General features: G+C 31.0%; 1 protein-coding gene across 4 annotated transcripts; it reads left to right on the top strand.

The window, feature by feature from the left end:
- Positions 1-1,512: 1,512 nt before the first annotated feature.
- Positions 1,513-25,207, top strand: LOC141534614 (uncharacterized). Of its 4 annotated transcripts, none has more exons than XM_074254051.1 (6): positions 1,513-1,736; positions 2,061-2,256; positions 2,625-2,917; positions 4,233-4,667; positions 19,950-20,148; positions 24,896-25,206. In XM_074254051.1, the coding sequence occupies exons 2-6, from the start codon at positions 2,061-2,063 to the stop codon at positions 25,042-25,044; spliced, it is 1,272 nt and encodes a 423-aa protein (XP_074110152.1). In that variant the 5' UTR covers positions 1,513-1,736; the 3' UTR covers positions 25,045-25,206. The 4 variants fall into 4 exon arrangements, with proteins under 4 accessions (XP_074110152.1, XP_074110155.1, XP_074110154.1 ...); XM_074254054.1 differs by having other exon boundaries at positions 1,515-1,625; positions 24,896-25,207; XM_074254053.1 differs by having other exon boundaries at positions 1,536-1,646; positions 24,896-25,207.
- Positions 25,208-26,186: the final 979 nt, after the last annotated feature.

Below are 26,186 nucleotides of genomic sequence, written 5' to 3'. Positions count from 1 at the left end.
TTTATAAAAAAATTTTATTTTAAAGTCATAAAAATTAATGTTTTCAACAAAAGACCATTACCATTTACTTTGAGTTGTCATTATGTCTGTGACGAGTACCGATTTAATTATTATATACATTTTATTTTAAAAAAAAAAGCGAATATAAGAAAATGCATTTAAAAAAAAATTAGTTTGCGAGTTTTTCCGTTTCATTTCAATTTCTCTGTGCTTACCATAGTTTTGCTCAAATTATGAATATGACAGTAGCTGCCGTTCGGTTATAAAAAAAATCATAGAAAATGTTAATATTACAAAACTGATACCACAATCTAATTGGAATTTTCAAAGAACTTTTTATGTGCAATTTCTTAGATTTTATTTCTTTTGAACCACGGAGTTTGTTTATTCATAATTTGTTTTAATTACCGAAATAAAAGCCTTATAATCTTTTTTGTTATAATAATTCAAAAGGTTCAAACTTACCGATAAATCCAAAAATCTGTTTGGTATGGGTGGTCGTTCTCCAGGTGGAAATGCGGACAAAAAGTTTAATAACTTTCTTTTATTCCTTTTGAAAACTGCATTTGTTGTGTCACTCAATGATCTTTTCATTATTTATTACCTAAACTAATAAATAAATTATTAATATTGTAAAAAAAAAAAAAAAAACAGAATTAAAAAGATCCACTACAACAAATCCGCATAATTTATGACCACGTATGCAGGAGTTTGTCAATTATTTCGGTTAAATATAGGGCCAGTTTTTAAATCAATGTTTTATTCACAATTATCATTCTAAATATATCTATAAATATCATGTATATAGATATATTCACAATGGTATTTTAATCTTAAACACAGATAAAAAAACAATCCCTTAAAAATTAAATAATATTTTAATATTACACTAAAATGAAAAAAAAAAAGGAAAAAAAAATCTTTCTTAATTTTTTACATTCTCGTTATAATAACTATGATGTTGTTGATTTTTTCAAAAGTTGTCCAAAATAGTTTGCTGCAAATAATTTAATCCTAAAAAATTATTGAATAATTTTAAGTCCGAAATTCACGGAAAATTAAAATCACTTTTTTAAATTAATAATTTTATATTTCACGCTATTTAATTATATTACACCATCATTGCCACGTGGATTTTCTTAGGTTAAATAATAATATATATCTTTTCGATTACTTACCTTTTCAGTTGTGTATTAAAAATAAAACCGTTTATATTCTCACTAATTTGTGGTCGTAGTAGCGATATTAAAGGTTATTTTTAAATTTTTTTAACTCTCTGAACTCTCCATGAACATAGTTAAAAAAACATAAAATATGTAACGGCTTTGCAACTATAAATTCAATCGTAAAACTGTTTCGAACTATTTCGGAAATCATCGATTGATTTCGTATTCCGAAAGTCCCTTTCAGTAGTACAACCCGATGACGTCAACAGTACAGTCCCTTTGTACTTTACGAGGTTTTTGTCACGTACACCATCACGTGACGTGCCGGCACGGGGCATCCACGTGTTGCGCTCTACAGTGTAAAAAAATCCTACGATCTGGCTGCACTGGGCCACACTACTAACAGTGTATTCTTTCATTCCGTTGTGATTTAGCCGGCAGATAAAAAAAATTCATTTTGTATGTACAACCAATACCAAGGTTATCATAATTTTTTCTAGCAGTTTTTTTAAAAAGTGGTTCTGTTTAAGTGACTAATTTATATATTCAATTTAATTTAATTCATTAGCGGTAAAGCAATATTTCAAAATCACTTATTTAAATACTTTATCTAAATAAAATTACTGATACTCGCATTATAACAAGTTAAATCTTAGTTTTACAAAATTTTTTCGAAATTTACCAGATGATAAAAGACAATTATTACAATTTTTGCAATCATGATATTCATTTAAAAGTAGCAGTTGAATTATTTATTTGATAAAACTTAAATGTAAGCTACATAAAATTTGTATAAGTTATTTTTTTTAAAGAGTCTGATCAAACAGTGTGGAATAAGATTTATAAAAATGCGGGTATCGATGTAATTACTAAAAAATCTTGTTCAATTTACAGATGGGCCGCTATTGTGTAATTACTCGAGATCATAAAGAGTTTGTTATTATTGAAAAAAAAAGACTGAGCTACTTGAACGATGAAAAATTGATGGTACCTGTCACTGATGACATCAATATTGACAAATATAATGGTTCGCTTTTTCTAGTGCATGGTGAATATATCCAGAGTGGATTAGAAATGGTCGACAGTGATGGTAAATTTTGTTAAATAAAAATAAAATTGTTTTTCGAAAATTCGGTCATAACGTACTTAATATTAGTTTTTTGTCAATCAAAATAAAAAACAATGGTATTTCTCTGAATTTATTCATTTATTAATTTCACTTAAATTATTTAAAGTTCATATTGTATTAAATTAAATTATTCAATTTCTATTGATTGCATTATATAGATCATCAAAACATTTAAGAATACATTTTTTAATAAATTTAGACGGTTTTAAATTAAAAAATTTTGAACATTCAAATAATTATCATATGTTCTTTATTAGTAGAGGATATTATATTTTTAAAAAATAAATTTAATCTCTCAGTCAAATATTTTTTAATATTTCTTATAATAGATGAAATCGCACCACTTAAAACCCGGTATCCTGGTAAGGAAAAACGGGTTCGGGTTTTCAAACATACACCATTCAGTCCTGGAAACAGAATTCAAAGTACACAGAAGAAAATTACTACAGAAATTGAAAAAAAAACTTATGTTAAGAATCCAGCTGCGCATATTTCTGTCCCTCGAAAAACTGTACCTTCTCGTGCTTCAGCTAAAGATTCAAAAATTGATAAGTCCGTCGCGTCAGGAGGATATTATCGCTCTTTCTTCCCACCAAGTAATAGCAAGAATAATGAGGACGATGTAAGTTATATAATCGACATAATCTATAATTGCTTTAATTATCATATGCCTTTAGCATGAAGAACGTGGGAATATTTTCGTGGGGTTTAAAAATCAAGTTCGTTTTTTTTTGTCCCAAAAAATTTCATCTTAAAGATATTAAATTTATATTATTAATACAAAGAACACACTTCTATAAAAGAAAATAGATACCAAATCAATTAAAAATACTTTTCCATTGATTAGAAGAGATATTTAAAAAAAAACAAAAATATCACTATTTTAACTTACTGTTTTCTGAAAAATTTTGAACTAAATGTAGAAGCATTGCGATAAATTCTAATACATTGACAAGTATATATAATTTTAATTAATCATTCTGTTAATTCATCTGAAATATTTAAAACAGTCTTTTAAGGTTCTATAAGTTGACATCGATGAATTCATAATAATGAACATAGAAAGATCGAAGTTAAAATGATAATCCTTGATTTTTCATAGGTCAAAATAAAAACATGCATCCATCGGGCTCTTTGTATTCAAAGTCAAGACAATTAAACATGACCTTTGAACATTTATCGTAATAGGTACTATTTCCTATTTAAATAAAAAAGTTAATTTTTTTTAATTTCAAAATATTATTGCTCGATAATGAATCGATATATGAAAAGAAGCTTATCATAATTTTTTCACAAATGAAATGCTTTACAACAAAAAGTCATATTGAAAATTTTCTTAAGTCGAACCGTTTGAATGTTATTAACTTTCTAACTGTAACCTAACATTATATGGTCATATTATTTGTAATCAAACGTGTAGTGACAAAATCAATATATATCATTGCAACATTCATCCCTCTAAACATAAAAGCAAATATTTACGAATTTAAAAACGATTGATTTTTATTTAAATATTTGCTTTGAAGCTTATAACTTTGATTATATTAAAATGATTATATTGAAATGATTAAATTGAAATGATGATTATATGAAATGATTATATTGAAATGATTAACGAAAATTTTACAATTCAGCTGCATGAAAACTTGAATAATATATATATTTCAATAACTACATTTTTTGAAGTTTAATAACATTGAAATTGTTAGGGTTGGGAAAATCTTTAGTCAGGCTGATTTTTCTTGAGGGTATATTTTTTTTTTAAAAAAGTTATTAAATTCTTTTCCATACAAACATTAGTAGTTGAGATACGAATCTTCTAAGATGAAAAAAATCGGTTATATTTTTTAACTTTCTAATACCTATAGTTATCAAACTGCTTATACAATTTATAATGGCAATACACATATGTTTGAATGAACTATTATCATTTGCAGGTTGAACCACCACAATATAGACTAAATGAGACTGAAAGTGTCAATGCAGAGAATGATATCGAAGACGACGACAATGAATGTGAAGTAGATCAAAATGAAAACATTGAAAGTGACCACGCGGAAAATAATGATGGACTTGATGATGACTTTGAGGATACGCCTCGAAAAACTTTGTCAGATATCACCAATATAACAGATACGTCGTCAGGAGCCGAAAAAATTATCAAACGGAATCAGTCAAAGGGTCTTCGTTCGATAACATGGCGTCGACAAATTGAAAACACTCTAACATCCATTAAAAAAGATATACGAAAATGTTCACAAGTTAATAATTTGCATAACTTTCATCAAACTTCTGGAGAGCCAGAAAACGAAGGATCTTCAACAAACTGTTCACAGATAGAAGAAAAAATAGAAGTTGTAGACGACGTAGAAGTAAGTATTTAGAACTTACACATTAAATTTTATAATGTAGTTTTTTTATGAGTAAAATTTAAAAACTTCAATATTTGAAAGTTGTAAAATGAGAACAAGATTTTTTAATAATACCAATCGACAATTTTTATAGCGTGTGACTTTCTATCAATATCGTGTCTATAATATCTATAATCTATCAATTCATATATAGAATCTATTGATTCTATGTATTGAATTTATTTTTTAATAGAAATTTATTCCAGTTTCTTAGACTGCCCACAAATTGCCTGTTTGATTATTGGTAACGGAGATAATCTTAGTTGAAGAAAAATAAAATTATTTTTTTATACAAATCGGATGTTTTCGCGAGAAATCGGCCATTACTAAATAGAAGATAAATAAACATACAATTAGGTACATGTAGAGGCAAAGCTGTAACATAATTTTTCATAGCTCTCGACCGAAAATAAGATCGGCATATTGTTTCGAATTTTTTATGTACATAATATTTATTAGGATTTTGTGATAACTACTGATCCGAAAAATTTTTGACTAAAAGATCCGAAAATTAAAATATTGATACTGAAATAAAAATATAATATTTTATAATGTTTTCTCTTAAAACAATATTGTTATCTTTTTACTTTTTGTGACATATTACAGTTTTCGGTCAATAGTAAAAGTTATAATTTTTTTCATTAGATATTTTTTTTTATTCTTTGCTTCTATCTTCAATAAGTAAAAAATATTTTGTGATTAATATTGTAGGTTCTATCGAAAATCTTTTATACGGAAAAAAAGATGTTAAAAAATTAGTTATTGACGTAATGAAAACCGATTGGTCCAAAATATTGGCAAAACTATAGTCTCCATCAAAATTTTCACATAAATGTACTCTCAATAACCAATTCAACAGCTTTAATATCACTTAACAATCTTAACCCTTCAGCACTCACGTAGTTTTAACCCTTTGCACTCGCGGTTCTCGGATTTGCTATCAATTTGCAAGCAGTTTACTTATTTTTATCTTCTTTATCACTGTTACAACAGGAATTAAAGAAAAAAAAATTCCAATGTTGAAAAATTTTTTAAGCAATGAAGAAAAATTTTTGACCCCCTCCAGGCCCAACTCATTCTCATCCCTGAAGCCGCTTATCTGAAGCGCCTAATTTTAGTCACTAGCTTCAGCTTCATTGCGTGAGCAAAATGCTCATAACTTCCTTTTATCACGTTCATTATTTTGTTATGAATATTTAATAGATTAGATAATGAGATAAAGATTTTTTGGTACAACATAATACAGTGACATTGACATGAAAACTTATTGGTTTCCTGTTACACGACCAAACGCAAGAACCATTAGTATACTAAGACAGTAACACGTGGATGTCTCGTTCATGGCACTCCACCTGAATCTTGCTGAAACACGTGTTACTAGGGTATTCTCACAAATTGATGAAATTATTTTATTTCATAAGAAATGTAACTCAAAGGAAGAAATTAAAATTGAGATTTATTGTTAACACAAAAAATTAGTTTCAAATGGCGTTTTAATTATTAATTTTCATTGTGAAGTCACAACACTTCACTTTCAAAAACTATTTTTCCTAACTTTTAAAGTAGTATATCTGATTCAGCCCGATTTTCGCAGCTCGACTTTTCATTCGATCTCGACATTTTGAGGTCGTAAAAAACTATTTGACGATTTCCTCGAAGATATTCTAACATCCGTGTATGTGTGGGTGTATTTTAAACCTCATTAAAATCAATCATGGCTGGGTGCATCACTTTTTCGAAATTTGCTTTTATTAGGATCCATAGTCAGATAATTAAAAAATGTTAACAAAGAAGAAGGGATATTATCTTCAGCATCTTCCAAGAAGTTATTGGGTGGTGGATAAACGTCGTTTCTGTATATCTGCTTCCCAATATCTTCTCGCAATATTATGGCAGCAGCTTTAACTACTTGAACTACTTGCAGACGCCGATCTTCTGTATTGGAATTCTGCATCAATTTCAAATGTCGAACCAGAAGTTTATCTACCTTCCCGGTGAAAGTTAACACACACTTACTTGAGCCAGTACGTGAAAAATAAATTCGATCTCCAAAATGATCTTTCAAGAGTCTGATAAAATGATTTTTGGTTGGCCGCTGCATTCCCATTTGATCATATAATTTATCAAGGTAAAATTGGCAATCGGACGAATTTTCAATAAAAGAGCAAACTTTTTTAAAAGTTTCCTGCGTTTCTAGATCAGCAGGGCATCCTTGATGTTCCTGAACAGTCGGCTTTCTTAATAAAAATTTAGAAACACATGGCTTATGATAAACTGCGTTTCTTTCAAACAAATCAATATCTTCTGGTAATGGACTCGTCATAGCGACCCCGAGATGATCATCTTTAACAGCAGCAGCAACTCGTATTTTTTGAAGCAAGTCCGTTTTTCCTGAGTATACACACACTTTTCTTCTTTTACTTTTCGGCCTGAATCGTTCCCGATCTTCACTACACACTTCATTGCAAATAAAACAATAGCGAGAATAGTCAAATGCATCTGATTTGCTTGGAGAATCATCATCAGCAACTCTTATCACCTCTGCTGCTCTTTTTCTCGAAGTCTCAGCTTTCTGTAATGCAGATTTTGAACTTGCTCTACTTAAATATGCTTTTCTGCATTTATCGTGTAAATGTACAACTTCTAAATCTTTCCACTGCAGCCACAGATCATCATCAAATGTTTTACTTGCTTCAATCAATTTCACTGCACCTTTTGAAAGAACCCTAGTTCTATCATTCACAATTTCAGAATGACAAATAAGGCAAATATCATTTGAGTTTTGATTGGCCATTTTTCAATACTGAGTTTAAAATTGATGAAAACACGTGTATAGCGAATAATTACTACCTCGTGATTCACTCACTACACTATATTAATATTTTATTAATAGTTTGTACTTATATATATATATATATATATATATATATATATATATATATATATATATATATATATATATATATATGTTTAATACGGTAAACGAGGACGATTTCGCATATATATATCGGTCTTCGGGGACATTTTTCGGCTACGAGGACGGTACCCAAAGACGATCACGATTATCACGGGCTTCGAGGACCGTACCCGAAGCCGAATTAGGAAAATATGTTTAATACGGACTTTGAGGGCTTCAATATTTACTTAAGACAAATCCGTTTACTTGTGAATTGAGGTGATTATTATCGGTTCAGACTTATCGAGTCTCATTACATAGTCTTATAAAAATTAAAATCTACGAGCTTTTATTTTATCAAAAGATTATGAACAATTTCAGAGTAATTCCTAAAAATATTTTAAAAATTATTAACTTATGATATGGTTTGAACTCAGTAGAATTTTTCTCAAATTCTTTCGAATTTTCTCAAATTATCGATAAATTAAGTTGTTTGTTTCTTTGAAGATTTGATTTTCTTTCATTAAGAAAAACTCTTTGAAAATGGATCTCTAATTTTACGACGTTCAATTATTATAATTTTTATAAAATGTTCATGTTTTCATAGAAAATTTTATGCTTCGCTATTTCATTCCTTTTTTTTTTTTTTTTTTTGATACAGATCCTAAGTAATTTAGAAAAAATTGTGATATTTAAAAACTTAGTTGTTGAATTTCATTTGTATTTGGAATAAAGGATTTTGAAATTTAAAACTTGAAAAAAATTGATAAAAAATAATAAATAAGTAAGTAACAGGCTCAGTTGTGAAAATTGATAAAATAGTAACAGTCCTAGTCGTAAAGAATGTAAGATAGAAATATATTTTAAAACCAAAAATCATACAAAATTTAATCGTACAATCAAAATTTTAGAATTTGCGGAAATAAGAGAAACTCATCGACAAATAGAAAATAATTGTATGAATTATTTGAGAGGAAATTTCTCAGTAAGAACGTTGCCAATTTTGTGCACGTGGACATTATCATCTAGAATCAAGTGCCTGATAGTGAATATATATCGATTTACGAATCGCCCCAAAACTCCGATATATATATATATATGAATGTAATAGTCCTCGAACTCAATAATATATCAGCGGAGGTCTCTGAAATCAGATATATATCGTGCAAGAAAATCATCGTTACCGACTGAGATAACGGGTAGATTTTAAATTCTTAATCTAAAAACTAATAATTTCAAATAAAAAGTCATTCAATAATTTATTTCTAAACAATACCAAATAATTTCCTAAGTACACTGTCTACGATTCGAGAGGTAAAATTTTACAAGAGTTTACGTTTGAGGATTCAATTATATGTTTATTTAGATTGAGTGAACACACTCAATTTTTTACAAATATCCTGATTACGTTATCTATCTGATAATTTTATCAATGTTAGAATTATCTGTCAAGACCGATGTTCGTCCCCGAACGTAGATATATATAAAAGTAATGGTCCTCGAATTCAACTATATATCAGCGGAGGTCTCTGAAATCAGAGATTTATCGCGCAAAAAACTAATAGTTACTGACTGAGAAAACGTGTAAATTTTTAATTCTTAATCTCAGAACTAATCATTTCAAATCAAAAGTCATTCAATCATTTATTCCTAAACAATACCAAATTAATTTCCTGAGTACACTGTCTACGACTCAGGTTGGTAAATTAATCGAGAGTTTACGTTAAAGGATTAAATTAAATGTTCACCTAGATTGAGTCAACACAGTCATTTCTTAAAAAATATCTTGATTACGTCATCTATCTAATAATTGTATCAACCTGAGAACAATCTGTCGAACCCAAGTATGCATCTTTCCACACTTTGACCTTTATTTAGGAAATTTGAAAAAAGCTTAAAATATAAAAAATATAAAACCGGTAACAAAAAATTAGGAAAAAGGTTCACCCTAAAAGCCATCCGTGCAACTTCCCGCTAATTCCATTCCTGAGCGCTTAAAATTGTACTTATGACATTTTTTAGATTTTTAAGCCTAAAATAGAATTTATGTAATATTTTGAGCTCGCGGATGAGTACTCCAAAGTAGATGTGGTTTACCCCTGATTAAGAAATCTAATTTGAAATTATTAAAAATGATTTGGAATGATTTAAATGTGTCGGATTTGAATACTATATAGATATACAATTAACATGAAGGTAATCATTTCAAATCATCTTTCTGAATCAGGGACGCAAGCTAGAGCACCCTTTTCAGCCGTATTTTTATTTCTCTGGAAAAATTATAAATATTGGTCCTACAGTTCCGGAAGTCGAGAAATATTTCAGGAAATTTCCTCCTATTTTGAATCTTTTTTTAAATATTCAAAATCTTTATTACATTTGCAATTTTTTCAAGCGAAACTTCATTCTTTTTAGAAATCATCTAGATGCCATTCCGAATCGAATGACATCTGAATCATAATTTTCGGAGACTGCCGGAAAAAGTCGACCAAAAAGACACTTGTTGACTAGACTATTGGTAGGTCAAAAAGTTTCATATTTTCTAATTATTAAATTAAAATTTTCAGATAATAAAAATTTTTATTTGGTCACAAGCTGGACAAGCTGGACTTTTCGCAAGAAAAATAATTGTTTTCACGATAAAAAGTACTCTATTTTCCCTGGTATACACCTTTAAAGAAAATTTTTTTTGAAGATTTTAAATCTTTGCGCTAAAATTATATGCGCAGGACACATAGTGCAAAAAAATTAAGCTATAATAAAAAAAAATTTTTTTTAAGTTTTTAAATTTTTCCGCCTAAACTACATGCGCAGAACCTTTGCGCATGTGCGTTCTGCGCATGCGCAAAAAAAATTTTTTTCCAAAGAAAGCGGCCATCGAAGTTAAGTGATAAAAACACTTTTTTCGGTTTCTTTCGGTTTTCTTTCATTCACGCTATCTCTCGAACGAATCAACTGATTTTGGCCGGATCAGCGTCGATCAGCGTGATTTTTCAAGCTTAAAGGCGGATTAGTTTTTGAAATTGATCGATCGAACCGTTTAAAAGATATTCCAAAAATACCACTTTCAAATGTGATTTCTTTTTGAATTTTTTTGAGATTTTTCAAAATTTCTCAAAATCTATCCCTTTCGAATGGCCCTTTCGAATGGCACCAACCGCGATGCAATCGGTTCAACCGTTCAAAAGTTATAAGCGATTGACATACTTAAACAAACACACATACATATAGACATAGTGACGACCTCGCGGGGATAGTCAGGGAAGCTTCCTGTGACCTTTAAACGTCGAGATCTGATGAAAACTCAATTTTTGCAAAACGGGGTGAGAACAATAACTTCCCGATTTTTGAAAATCTTCGATTTCCTTAGCAGGAAGTTATGAATTTAATCAATTTTGTTCATATGCATTATTTATGTTGTATGAATTATTTGAAAGGAAATTCCTCAGAAAAAATATTACCAATATTATGCACGTGGACATAAGCATCTGGAATCAGGGCCCTGATAGTGAATGTATATTGATTCACAAATCGTCCCTAAACCCAGATATATATAAAAATAATGGTCCTTGAACTCCACTATATATCAGCGGAGGTCTCTGAAATCAGAGATATATCGTGCAAGAAACTTATAGTTACCGACTGAGAAAACGTGTTAATTTCAAATTTTTAATCTCGAACTAATCATTTCAAATCAAAAGTTATTTAATCATTCTTTCCAAAACAATACCAGATAATTCCCTAAGTACATTGTATACGATTCGGTTGCTTAATTGATCGAGAGTTTACGTTGAAAAATTCAATTGAATGTTTATCTAGATTGAGTCAACACACTTATTTCTTAACAAATATCCCGATTATGTGATCTATCTAATAATTGTATCAACCTGAGAACTATCTGGCAAGTCACACTACGCATCTTTTTACACTTTGACCTTATAACTAGAAAACTTGCTAAAAACTTATAAATAATATGAAACCGGTAAAAAAATGAATACAATTCCGTACAGATGTATCGTATATTTTATATAAACTTTTAAAAGGTAATTTCTCAGTAAAATCCTTGCTAATTTTGTGAACGTGGACATTACCATCTCGAATCAGGTCCCTGATAGTGAATATATTTCGATTTACAAATCGTCCCCGAACCCAGATATATATATGAATGTTATGGTCCTCGAACTTAATTATATATCAGCGAAGGTCTCTGAAATCAGATATATATCGCGCAAGAGACTAATAATTACCGACTGAGAAAACGTATCAATTTCAAATTTTCAAGCTTAGAACTAATCATTTCAAATTAAAAGTCATTCAATTATCCACTTCTAAACAATACTAGATAATTTCCTGAGTACACTGTTTGCGATTCGAGTGGTAAAATTTTACGAGAGTTTACGCGATGAAAAATTCAATTATAAGATTACCCAGATTGAGTAAACACACTCATTTTTTAACAAATATCCCGATTACGTGATCTATCTGATAGTTGTATCAACCTGAAAACTATCTGTCGAATCCAAATATGCATCTTTTTATACTTTGACCTTTATCTAGAAAATTTGAAAAAAACTTATAAAAATTATAAAACCGGAAAAAAAAATATTTTTATCAATTTCGTTCATATGCAATATATTTATGTTGTATTAATTATTTAAAAGGAAATTCCTCAGAAAAAATATTACCAATATTATGCACGTGGACATAAGCATCTGGAATCAGGACCCTGATAGTGAATGTATATTGATTCACAAATCATCCCTGAACCCAGATATATATAAAACTAATGGTCCTTGAACTCCACTATATATCAGCGGAGGTCTCTGAAATCAGAGATATATCGTGCAAGAAACTTATAGTTACCGACTGAGAGAACGTGTTAATTTCAAATTCTTAATCTCGAACTAATCATTTCAAATCAAAAGTCATTTAATCATTCTTTTCTAAACAATACCAGATAATTATCTGAGTACACTGTCTACGATTCGGGTTGTTAAATTGATCGAGAGTTTACGTTGAAGAATTCAATTGAATGTTTATCTAGATTGAGTCAACACACTTATTTCTTAACAAATATCCCGATTATGTGATCTATCTAATAATTGTATCAACCTGAGAATTATCTGGCAAGTCACACTACGCATCTTTTTACACTTTGACCTTATAACTAGAAAACTTGCTAAAAACTTATAAATAATATGAAACCGGTAAAAAAATGAATACAATTCCGTACAGATGTATCGTATATTTTATATAAACTTTTAAAAGGTAATTTCTCAGTAAAATCCTTGCTAATTTTGTGAACGTGGACATTACCATCTCGAATCAGGTCCCTGATAGTGAATATATTTCGATTTACAAATCGTCCCCGAACCCAGATATATATATGAATGTTATGGTCCTCGAACTTAATTATATATCAGCGAAGGTCTCTGAAATCAGATATATATCGCGCAAGAGACTAATAATTACCGACTGAGAAAACGTATCAATTTCAAATTTTCAAGCTTAGAACTAATCATTTCAAATTAAAAGTCATTCAATCATCCACTTCTAAACATTACTAGATAACTTCCTGAGTACTCTATTTATAATTCGATTGGTAAAATTTTACAAGAGTTTACGTTTACGGATTTGATTATATGTTTACCTAGATTGAGTGAAAAAACACATTTTTCAACGAATATCCCGATTACGTGATCTACCTGATAATTGTATCAAAGTGAGAATTATCTGTCAAGCCCAAGTATGCATCTTTTTACACTCAGACCTTATATCTAGTAAACTCGAAAAAACTTATGAAAAATATAAAACTGGTCAAAAAACTTAAAACAATTTCGTACAAATGTATTGTTCATTTTGTATTAGTTATTCAAATGGGAATTTCTCAGAAATAGCGTTGCCAATTTCGTGCACGTTGACATTACCATCTGGAATCAGGTCCCTGATAGTGAATATATATAGATTAACGAATCGTCCCCGAACCTAGATATATATAAATGTATTGGTCCTCGAACTCAACTATTTATCAGCGGAGGTCTCTGACATCAGATATATATCGCTCAACTAACTAATAATTACCGACTGAAAAAACGTGGAAATTTCAAATTCTCAAGCTTAGAACTAATCATTTCAAATTGAAAGTCATTCAATCATCCACTTCTAAACATTACTAGATAATTTCCTGAGTACACTATTTATAATTCGATTGGTAAAATTTTACAAGAGTTTACGTTTACGGATTTGATTATATGTTTACCTAGATTGAGTGAAAAAACACATTTTTCAACGAATATCCCGATTACGTGATCTACCTGATAATTGTATCAATGTGAGAATTATCTGTCGAGCCCAAGTATGCATCTTTTTAGACTCAGACCTCATATCGAGAAAAACTTGTCCCAGAACCTAGATAAATATGAATGCATTGGTCCTCGAACTTAATTATATATCAGCGGAGGTCTTTAAAATTAGATATATATTGCTCATTATTCTACTAACTTTCGACCAAGAATATGAGAAAATTTCGAGCATTATGCTCAGAACTAATCATTTCAACTTAAAACTTTTAAGTTAAAAGTTATTTAATAATCCTTCATTAATTAATTAGTGAATCTTTTTCAAAAATCATATCTATTTGACTGTATAGGATCTCAATCTGAGGCATGTATACGTAAGGTCTTTCAAATTATATATTTATGTCTCTTATACGCCCTTATTCCTGAATAAATATGAGCATAAAATCGAAACGATTTTTATCTGAAGCTTTAATCATAAATTATACGGATTGAAATTTCCGAATTTAACAATTTCATACATCATACGTATTGCAATAAATGCACTCTGTACATAATTCGGATTCAAATATTTTTTTCATTGCGTAGAGATATTACTTTAATAGTACAAAGTTTTTCAATCAGTTATTATGAATGTCTAAGGATAACCTAAATAAAAACAAAGTCATTTCTATAGAGACTTTAATTCATTAGATTTGAATAATTTTTTTCGAAATGTCCTCAAAATTAGAAATATATAGTAGAAGGTCCTCAGAACCAGAAATATATAGTGAAAGGTTCCCATAATCAGAGATATATATAAAAGTTGCAATATCTAAATAAATATTTTAATAATTAGAATTTAATTAGGAATATACACATCAGAACATTAATTAGAATCTATGTATACATAAATCTCGTCCGCCATCTTGAAGTCCCCAAAGCCCGTATTAAACATATATATATATATATATATATATATATATATATATATATATATATATATATATATATATATATATATATATATTTAAATGTTAAATTTAAAATTAACTGAATAATTTAAATGTTATTTTATCGCACTGTGAATGAAGGAAAAGTTTTAAAATACAAGATCGTATGTAAAACGTCTATACGTACAGAATATCTGAGTCAGAATGGCGTAGTCTCATCAGGTCGAGTAGTATATTTTCTAAAACATCAGTAGTATAGACAAATGTTAAACACACGATAGTATAAGAAGAAGAAGTAAAGCAGATGTTGAAATTTTCGAAGGTCAGCTTAGGACCCTTGCCTGACAATCTAATCTATTGTTAACCGGAACGTTGGGTTCTATACCTGAGCTGTATGACTAAGTGATTTTATTTTCACATCAATGTATAATATATATTCAAAAATTCTAAGTAAATTTCTGATTTTAATTTGACAAAAGGCTAGAATATATTTTAATTTTTTTTTAATGACGACATTAAAAACTAATTATAATATTGCAAATAGCTAATTATGGTATAAGTTAGTATAAATGGTTTTTTCGTAGTTATTTTTATACTTAAATAATTATCACGTTAAATTATTTTTATCAGAGACATCACCTAGAAGGGTGATTTGAACGAAACAGTTGCGCGCGCATCGCCGCCAGTCACTCGGAGCTGCGCGCACTGCGTCGGTAACTCACTCAGCTGTTAGCATTCGCTAGTAAAAGTTTATTAATTATTTTGGACTAATAATTAATTGATTTTTATAAAAAAAATGATTGGTTCGTATGAACCAATAATGGGGCTTGCCAAAAAAAAATATTTTAGGCAATCATCTTTATTAACTATAATATAAATAGGGATTAAAGTATGACCTAGCATCGATTTGCACACTTTTTTGCTAATAACTAATTTGCTGTTATTCATGCAGTTTGGCAAATAGCACCATTGAATTCCTCACATTTTTTTACATAAAAATCAATTAAGTTTGCCCGGTTTATAATTTTGTTGCCAAACACTTCGTAGTAGGGACAGTAGACTATCTAGATTTCGTCACAATTTGAAAAGATTCAATATTATAGATGTTGACAAATCTGTACTAAAATATCGTTAAAAGAATATTTTTAGCAATATTTTCTAAACTACCAAACCGATAGATTCTAAAATTAAATCAGTTCTTCTTGTTCAAGAGATGTCGCTGTCAGAATAATAAAAAAATTAGGAAAACGGTTCACCCTAAAAACCATCCCTGTAACTTCCCGCGAATTCCATACCTGAGCGCTTAAAATAATACTTATGATATTATTGAGATTTTTGAGCTCAAAATATAATTTATGTGATACTTTAAGCTCACTGAGTTTGAAGAGATAATATTTTGATGCGTTTGAGCTCTCCCAGCTCAAAAGTCTGATAGAAGTTTCATAGAACACTATTTTTGGATTTTTCAAATCGCAATAACTTTTGAATGGATCAACCGATTTTTACGCGGTTGGCGACATTCGAAGCAGTTTTATCATCCCCATAAGTGATTTTCAGGTGTCTATTGATCAAATCCAAAATTTCAGAGTAATCACGAAAAAACACTTTTTTCGGTTTTCTTTCGTTCACGATAACCCACGTACGAATTAACCGATTTTGACCGGACTGGCGGCGTTCGACGAGGTTTTTTGATGTTAAGATCTGATTAGTTTTTGGAGTTGATCGGTGGAGCCGCTTAAAAATTATAAAAGGGTCACACACACACACACACACACACACACACACACACACACACACACACACACACACATGATACGGGCATCATCGCGGGAATAGTCTGGGAAGCTTTCTAGGACCTCAAAACGTCAAGATCTGATGAGAACTCGATTTTCGAAAAACGGGGTGAAACCAATAATTTTCCGATTTTTGAAAATTGTCAATTTTCTTAGCGGGAAGTTAAAAAGGCAATTTTAACGATATCTTCTTGAATTTCATTCAAATCAATTCTTTTAAAATAAATAAAAATTTCCACATAAAATTCTTAATCAAAGGCCACCCACCAAATTAAAATCGGACGCCGTGTTTGAAAAATAACTCACTTTAAAAATTTTAACAATAACATCATCTTAAATAATCCCAAAATTTCGAAGCCTAAGCAGTCCAAAATGAATGGACACACATTTTCTGAGCTTAAAAATAACGAAAAGTTTTATTGATTGACACCAAGATCATTCACTTTTGAAATTTGTTGAAAAATGTATTATTTTAGGAAGTAAATTTAATCATCCGCGAGTTCAATTTTCAAGAAGTTAGGCTAGAATTTTTGTAAAATTCCTTTTTTATAATATCGAAAAGACTGTTGCGTTACATTTATTTGATAAAAACCTGAAAAGCAGTTGGATCTATGGGTCAACCCTGCAACTATTCCCGCTATTTTCAAGCTTAAATTCTCAAAAATAGTCCTCTATAAATTATCGAGTTCTTCGAGCTCAAAATATAATTTCTCACACATTTCAAACTTTCAAACGTGGAATGTATCGGTTCAGTAAACTAATTCTTACAATTTGACAATGTTACTTCTAAAATTTTGAAGTTTTTAATTAGATTGACCTAAAGGCCAATCTAATTTTTCCTTATAAATAAACAATGATTTTAAAATAAATTTTTTAGCTCGTAGAGCGCAGAAAATGTAATAAAATAATTTTTTGACCTCGAAGAGCTGTAAATTTTAGTATCATCTAGGGATATTTTCGGGCGCTCTGAGCTTGAAAATAGCGAGAAGTTCCACAGATTGCTTGCAGCATCAAGCTTCTTTTCTAATGTTTTTGTTTCCAATATCTTGAAAATTCTTCGTCCAATCAATTTTTGACACTGTATAACAATTGTCGCTCTTGAGAAATTGGATCGAATGCCACCAAAAAATTTTTTTTTCAACTTCTCAAAGTGTTTTTTTAAACTCTACGTTCTTTCTACGTTTTACTCTCTACGTTCAATTAAATGTTACACAAGTTACATTCAATACGCTTCTGGTCCCAATCTTCCATTAAAATTCTATTGATAACTTTACCAAAATTCTTAGATAAGACTAGCATAAGATTTGCCACGAAAATCTGCCATAAGTATCTCCAGCAAGACCCATAAGTAAAAAAAGACGTTAGCCACTATCGAGCTGAAAAACAGGTTTGCGCAAGCATAACCGATTAATCGGTTGATTTGTTTATGAATTATCTTTGTCGAAAAATTTCCAAAAATTGTTTTTCTCAATTATCTTACAAAATTTTTGTCAGATCAATTTTTTTTTGTAAAAATAAACTCTCGTATTGCTTAAAAACGACATCGATCGCCGCAAATCCCAAAAAAATTCACTATTTTGTTTCAGAGATATTGCAGTTCAGATATTTAAAAAAGTAGAAATAAAGGTTGACCCTGCAAGCCATCCTTGAAATTTCCTGCTATTATCGAGCTCAAAGTCACTCCCTCCCCTTAAATTTCTCTGATAACTTCTCAATGTTAACCAGCAACCTTTCTCCCTGCCTTCCTCCCGCCTCATCTCTTTTCACCCTTTCTTTAACTCTATATCTGAACGTACTTCCCATAAGTGCTCCCACGTTTTATTCAAACCACAATACTTGAATTTCTTACTTTCCTTATTTTTCCCGTATCTGCCCCCCTTCAACCCATCTCCCAGTCTGAACTTCGCAATTTTTCTTCAACTTTCCTCACTCTGGCCACCTTTCACGTAACCTGACAATCCCCTCTTCCCCTTAAATCTCTTTCACGGTCTTATATTCCTTATTACTTTTAGATTCCCATATATTCTCCCATCTTTGCCTTTCCTGCTTTTTCTTCTCAAGTTTCTCTAAATCCGTCCCCCTTATCAATCCTTTTTACCATCTCCTCTACTTCTTCTTCTAGACTCCAGCTTCTCTGCTCAAAAAATTCCTTCCTCTCATTCTCTTCTCTTCATAATCCCACACCTGCCCTTATTCTGTTCTTCATCTCTATGCCAACAGCCTTCCTCCTCCCTTTTCTATCCTCTGTTTATAGTTCCATGCTCTTAACCCTACTCTGCTTTCCCACCAATTCTTTCTGTAATTCTACCCGTGATAAATACCCAACCAAAACAGTTTTACTGCAAGAAATTGCGCTAAGTCCACGTTCATAAGATTCATCTTAATGACGTTTGCCCTTTATAAAAAAAATAAGATTAATTTCAATACCTATCGTTCTTCACAAAAAGATTTAAAATACAATAGAACACCTAATGAACAATATAGTTTTTAAAAAATTAAAAAAATTTTGTTGAAAATTTAAAAATTTAAAAAAATTTTTTGTGCGTACTCATAGAATTTTTACCTTTTGTGGAATTAATAAAATTTAGTGTATTAAAAACGCACAGCAAGTATGCTCAATAAATTTTTTTAATTTTTAAATTTTCAACAAAATTTTTTTAATTTTTTAAAAACTATATCGTTTAATAGGTGTTCTATTGTATTTTAAATCTTTTTTAAAAAACGATAGGTATTGAAATTAATCTTATTTTTTTATATAGGGCAAAAGTTATTAAGATAAGAGTCTTATGAACGTGGACTTGGCGCAATTTTTTTTACAGTGAAACTGTTTTTATTTCAGATTATTATTATTAATATTGTTATATATCAGTAATATTATTAAATATTATTCATAATTATTAATATTATTATTGTCGTTAATATTATTATTATCATCATTATTATTACAAAAAAATTTTATTCTACAATAAATTCCACAGTTCAATTAATTTTTTTGTAGTTCTATTAATTATCTTTGAATTTATTTATTTACGGCCAGTTTTTCAATCTGAGATAAATCTAAATCTAATGATAAAATATATCTATATTTTTATATATATCGATGTATTCACAATACTAATTTTGTTTTTATCTCAGATTGAAAAACTGGTTCTTAGTGCATATAGCAATGAAATAAAACTACTCACGTTGTATCACACAAACGTACATATTAAATTGCCGCTCATATTTGTAAACTCAATGACTTAAGTAACTGTTGTTGTTATTATAATTATAGGACTTTTTCTTCTCAGAATGAATATATCTAATAGTTTGAATTTTCTATATAGATAACAACGATTGGTGGCGTGAGTTTTGACGCAGAACAGTATACTAACGTACTCATGGCCTCCACAATGAAAATGAGAGCTGGCCGGGTTATGAACGTCATGTGGACTAATGATCAGATGAAAAAATTGTACATCTCTGAGCTAAAAGCCAAAGGAGAATTTTCTAAAGTGACTACACGTGACATTAGCAAAATTAAAGGTAAATATTGTATCTAAAAATATTTTTGATTGATTTAAAATGATACCTACTTGTGTGTGTCTGTGTGTTTGGCTGTGTTTATACAGAAATCCTGATTAGTTAAAAAACTTTTTGGTATTACTTTTTTCCAATTATACTGCTTAACCGAATTAATTGGTTTTGATTTGCTTTTCGGTAACCGATGTCGTTTTTTATGAGTACGAGATGATCATTTTCTGAGTATGTTCTGTTCTATTGTTAATATTCTATTGTGAATGATTTTATTTGTACCAATCCTTCGGATTTCTCAAAATTTAGTGGATTCAATCGATTTAAATTTTCTGATAACACCGGCACACAAAAAAAAAAAAGTTGTCTGTACTTGGGACGCGCCACATATATTCCCATGTAATTTGACCCGCTGAACCCGAATTTGAGGTCCGTTTGGCCCCTACACCCTAGGATTTTGAGAAAACTGTAAAAAACCGAAAAAAAACGGGAAAATTGGGGGTTTTGGTGATTGAAAAATTTTTTAGATTCTAACTATGCATGATTTTCATGTATTTCGATCTGCTTTATACTTATCTGAAGTGTACTCAGACCAGCAGCCATTAAAAGTCTAAGTAAATCCCGAAAAACCCATGAAAATTGCGAAAAAAACAAAAAATTCCCAATATTGTGATAAAAAAAAATGTATTGAGCTAAATATATGATGATTTTCATGTAGGTTTATCGACGACATATAAATCTCCAACTTTTATAACTCAGACGTCTCGAAAACATCAAACAAATGTGCAAAAACCCCGAAAATTGGAAAAAATCAAATGTAATATAATAAAAATCGAGTTATTATTCAAAATAAATAAAAAAATCATATCATTCGATCTGTGGTGCATAAAAAAAAAGTATTTCGTCCTAAGACTTAAAAAAATTAATTTTTTCGGAAAATATCATCAAAACCCTTTGGATTTGAATTTTAATTCGTTCTCCGCTTATATCTCACCCTTTTATCTTCAAACGTCCTGCATAAAGGGTTTCTCTTTCGTTCCTCTCTTCTTCGGGTAAATCTCTCTTCAGAGTCCAACAATGATCTACCATCATATTGACATCCACTCATGTTTTGATGGAATGTTTCTTCTCTTTCTTCACTGAAATTACCAAGATTTTCAGGAAAGTGTGAAAGATGAGATTGTAAATAGTGCAATTTTGTATTCACATTCCCTAAAAATTTCGAGATACTTCCTTAAAACTTCCCCAAGCTGCTCTCTCAATCTTGTGCATCTCATACTCAAGATTAGCATCCTGGAATTGAGTCCGAATTTGGGGTACATAAAAATTCCTTCTTTCAATTTATTGTCACTTATAGCTGGAAATTTTTCGTCCAAGTACTTAACACAGTTGCCATTTTTATCGAGAGCTTTGACAAAATGCTTCATAAGGTCAAGCTTGATATAAAGTGGTGGCAGCAAGTACTTGTAAGGATTAATGAGAGATTCTCGCATAACGTTGTGAGAACCATGATTCAAATTCTTTCTTGTTGGCCGTTCTTTTCTACTGTAGGGAATTTTCCGATCGTGACTATCCTACAAACATACAAGAAGGGATATATTGTGAACCAGATTGTTGGCTTAACTAGTGTAGCAATTTTCAGATCACCACAAACTTTTCAATGATTTTTGGTCAAATGAGCTACTGGAGTCGGTGCTTTGAGACTTCGCTTAGACAAAGCAATGAAAAACTTTCACTCCTCGTCCTGAAAGTGTTCGGCTTTAACTCATCAATCAAACTTCTTACATCTGAACAGTCCACTAATGAATTTTCGCCGTTTTAAAAATGTTATCAGATTTTTTTCCCTATCACGATAAAAATAAGCTGTTGTATTTTTAGTTAATAAATTTTTTTTTTTAAGCTGATGTTTCAGGGTTTTCACTTCTAGGAACTTTTTGGGCTCAGAATCGATTTCTTGCTTAAATGCTTGTGCCTGTAACCAGGGCACCTCCACGTGGTGACGGCGGGCAACAGGACCGTCTGGCATAGTCCCTGGGTTAACGGCTTGAATGCCGTCATGGCAGGCACAAGTAATAAGTGTTTTACGATGCAGGGACCCGGAATCCCAGTATCGGCGTCTGGTCAGAGTGAGAAAGCAGGCTCGCAGGCGTCGTCATCAAGTGACTGCAGCTCTTCATTAGTGGGTGACTTGGCTTCTGAAGCGTTTAATATGACAAGAAGTGTCTCTCACATATGTAACAAAAACTCCAATTGCTTCTGTTACATATGTGGAGAATTTGAAGTAACGAAAAGTCGTAGATCTTTTTCAAACAAATTGAAAAATGTCTACGAAACCTGCTTCGGTATCCAGATTACGAACTGGGAAGCAACTTGGGTACCACATTCACTTGGCAATCGGTGTCACACGATGCTTACTCGTTGGGAGCAGACGAAAAGTAAACAGTGCTTGAAATTTTCAAAACCTGTGATTTGGTCTGCACCAACGAGTCAAAAAAACTGCTATTTTTGCACGACGGAAGTTTCAGGTTTTTCTTCGACAACCAAACATAAAATTCAATATGCCAACGTAACATCAGTTGTGCCAGCAGAAAAAGTTTTGAATGTCGAAGAACCTGCAGCTCCTGAACCAGTGAATGAACATGAAGAGATGGAAGTTGAAGATAACTTTGAAGAAATCGATCCTGAACCCGAAGAGATCCATTCTGAGGATGAAGAATACATCCCGAGTGGTGTTCCTAGAAGTAAAGACCCTGAAGTCTTCGATCAACTTGAATTGAATGACCTTGTACGAGACTTAGGACTATCTAAGGTAAAAGCTGAACATTTAGCCTCAGCTTTAAGGAAAAAAATTTATTAGCTAAAAATACAACAGCTTATTTTTATCGTGATAGGGAAAAAGAGTTCCGGAAGTATTTTACAAAAGACAGCGAAAATTAATTTGTGTACTGTTCAGATGTAAAAGGACTGATCGATGAGTTGAAGCCAAACACTTACAAAGACGAAGAATGGAGGCTTTTTATTTGACTCCTCTAGGCGAAGTCTTAAAGCTGTGCTTCTTCATAATGGAAACTTATTGGCACCGATTCCAGTAGCTCATTCGACTAAACTAAAGGAGACTTATGACAATTTACAGGTTGTATTAGATAAAATAAACTATTCAGAACATCAATGGAAGGTTTGTGGTGATCTGAAAATTGCAACAATATTGCTAGGCCAACAATCAGGGTTCACAAAGTACCCCTGCTTCTTATGTTTGTGGGATAGCCGAGACCGAAAGAATCATTACATTCAAAAAGAATGGCCAACAAGAACAAATTTGAATCCTGGTTCTCACAATGTTACGCGACAATCTCTAATTGATCCTTCCAAGTATTTGCTGCCCCCACTTCATATCAAGCTTGGCCTTATGAAGCAATTTGTCAAAGCTCTGGATAAAGATGGAAACTGTTTTAAGTACTTGGGCGAAAAATTTCCAGCTATAAGTGACGCTAAATTAAAAGAAGGAATTTTTGATGGACCCCAAATTCGGACTCTATTCCAGGATGCTAATCTTGAATATGAGATGAACGAGATTGAGAGAGCAGCTTGGGGAAGTTTTAAGGAAGTATCACAGCAATTTTTAGGGAATACGAAAAGTGATAACTACGCAACTTTAGTTGACGAGTTGTTATACAACTATAATACTTTAGGTTGCTTAATGAATACAAAATTGCACTATTTACATTCTCATCTTTCACACTTTCCTGAAAATCTTGGTGATTTTAGTGAAGAGCAAGGTGAGAGATTCCATCAAGACATTAGTGTGATGGAAAAACGATATCAAGGAACGTGGGATGTAAATATGATGGCAGATCATTGTTGGACTCTGAAGAGAGATTTACCCGAAGAAGAGAGGAAACGAAAGAGAAACCCTTTATGCAGGACGTTTGAAGATAAAAGGGTGAGATATAAGCGGAGAACGAATTAAAATTCAAATCCAAAGGGTTTTGATGATATTTTCCGAAAAAATTAATTTTTTAAGTCTTAGGACGAAATACTTTTTTTTTTATGCACCACAGATCGAATGATATGATTTTTTTATTTATTTTGAATAATAACTCGATTTTTATTATATTACATTTGATTTTTTTCCAATTTTCGGGGTTTTTGCACATTTGTTTGATGTTTTCGAGACGTCTGAGTTATAAAAGTTGGAGATTTATATGTCGTCGATAAACCTACATGAAAATCATCATATATTTAGCTCAATACATTTTTTTATCACAATATTGGGAATTTTTGTTTTTTTCGCAATTTTCATGGGTTTTTCGGGATTTACTTAGACTTTTAATGGCTGCTGGTCTGAGTACACTTCAGATAAGTATAAAGCAGATCGAAATACATGAAAATCATGCATAGTTAGAATCTAAAAAAATTTTTCAATCACCAAAACCCCCAATTTTCCCGTTTTTTTTCGGTTTTTTACAGTTTTCTCAAAATCCTAGGGTGTAGGGGCCAAACGGACCTCAAATTCGGGTTCAGCGGGTCAAATTACATGGGAATATATGTGGTGCGTCCCAAGTACAGACAACTTTTTTTTTTTTGTGTGCCGGTGTAATCGAAGCTTAATGAACCTTTTGAAAAATATGTCACAAACTACTTATCAATTAGCCAATTTGTCAAACAGTCATGAAAAGTTCACAGACCCACACATACAAACATTCTCAGAAGCACAATTACGTAGTGGACCTGATAATAATTTTCTTTTAATAATTTGCAGGTATATGCAGGCATTTACAAAAAAAGCATTTCATTCCGGTTAGGCCAGGTTCAACAGATGATATTAATAAAAACATTAAAAATTGGATCAGTAATAAGTTGAAGGAAAAGAAGAGAGGCCCGAAATGTGCACGTCCTCGACAGAACTGAATTTATTTATTTAAAAAATTTTATTACCTTTACTTTTACTCTATCAGTTATGCTGAATATGCTTGGATTTTCAAAACTTAATAAATAAATATTTCATGTTAAACAGAAAAAAAGTTGACCTTGCAAGCGATGTCTCGAACTTTCTGCTATTTTCGAACCCGAATCACTCAAAAATATTCCTATATAGTTACAATATTTTTAGCGCTTCAAAATCAAAATATTAGTTCACCGGTTTACTGTAGATTGATGTTGTTTCATTTTGCACTATTAAAGCTTCAAAAATCGGAGGTAGAAAGAAATGTCATTATTAAAATCTTTGAAGCACGATAAAACGCAATTCATTTTAGAAAGAGTTGATTCCATTTTAGAATTGATTATTCAAGTAGTTTTATAAATATAAAAAAAACGAATTTTCGGAAATATTATTTTTGAGATTCCTCAAAATATACTGAGCCAAATCGTTTCGAACGACCCCAAAATCTAAGTTCAGATAAGTCTTTTTAGATGCTACTAATTGAATCTCAATCAGTCAACCCGTTCGAAAATTATGAGAAGATAAGATAAGTACACACACATATATCGCCGTTTCAAAAGTCAGATTATTTTCCTAGTATTTCAAAACATCAACGAAAACTCAATTTTAAAAAATCGGGATAAAATCAGTGACTTCCTATTTTTTTTGAGAATCTTCGATTTTACTGTGTAACCACAGTAATATTCGAATCACTGTGTAGCCACAATAGAACCACAGCCGAACAACCATCCAACCACAATGGAACCATTATCAAATCACCGTTGACTCACAGTTGAACCACAGTAAAACCACTAAGTAACCGCAATTGAACCACTGTCAACCCACTGTTAAACTACAGTGAAATAATTCAATAACCACAATGGAACCATTCTAAAACCACGACAAAAACATCCTTGAACCATAGTGGATCCACACTCGATCCACTAAAAAGACATTTCCTAACCACGGTGGAACCACCGTCATACCATCATCGAACCACCGTATAGCCACCGTTAAATCACGGTGTCAAAATGGCAAAAATCTACCGTGGATCCACGGTGGTTCCAATGTGGATTTCCAGAGGATCTTCCGTTAATCCACCGTGGATCACGTGTGGATTCAATACCGC

This window comes from Cotesia typhae, unplaced genomic scaffold (genome assembly GCF_013202065.1).
Source record: "Cotesia typhae breed Kobodo isofemale line unplaced genomic scaffold, CoteBio_Ctyphae scaffold_13, whole genome shotgun sequence".
Lineage (NCBI taxonomy): Eukaryota > Metazoa > Arthropoda > Insecta > Hymenoptera > Braconidae > Cotesia > Cotesia typhae.
The sequence above is the reverse complement of the archived record's forward strand: the minus strand, read 5'-3'. Positions and strand labels throughout refer to the sequence as shown.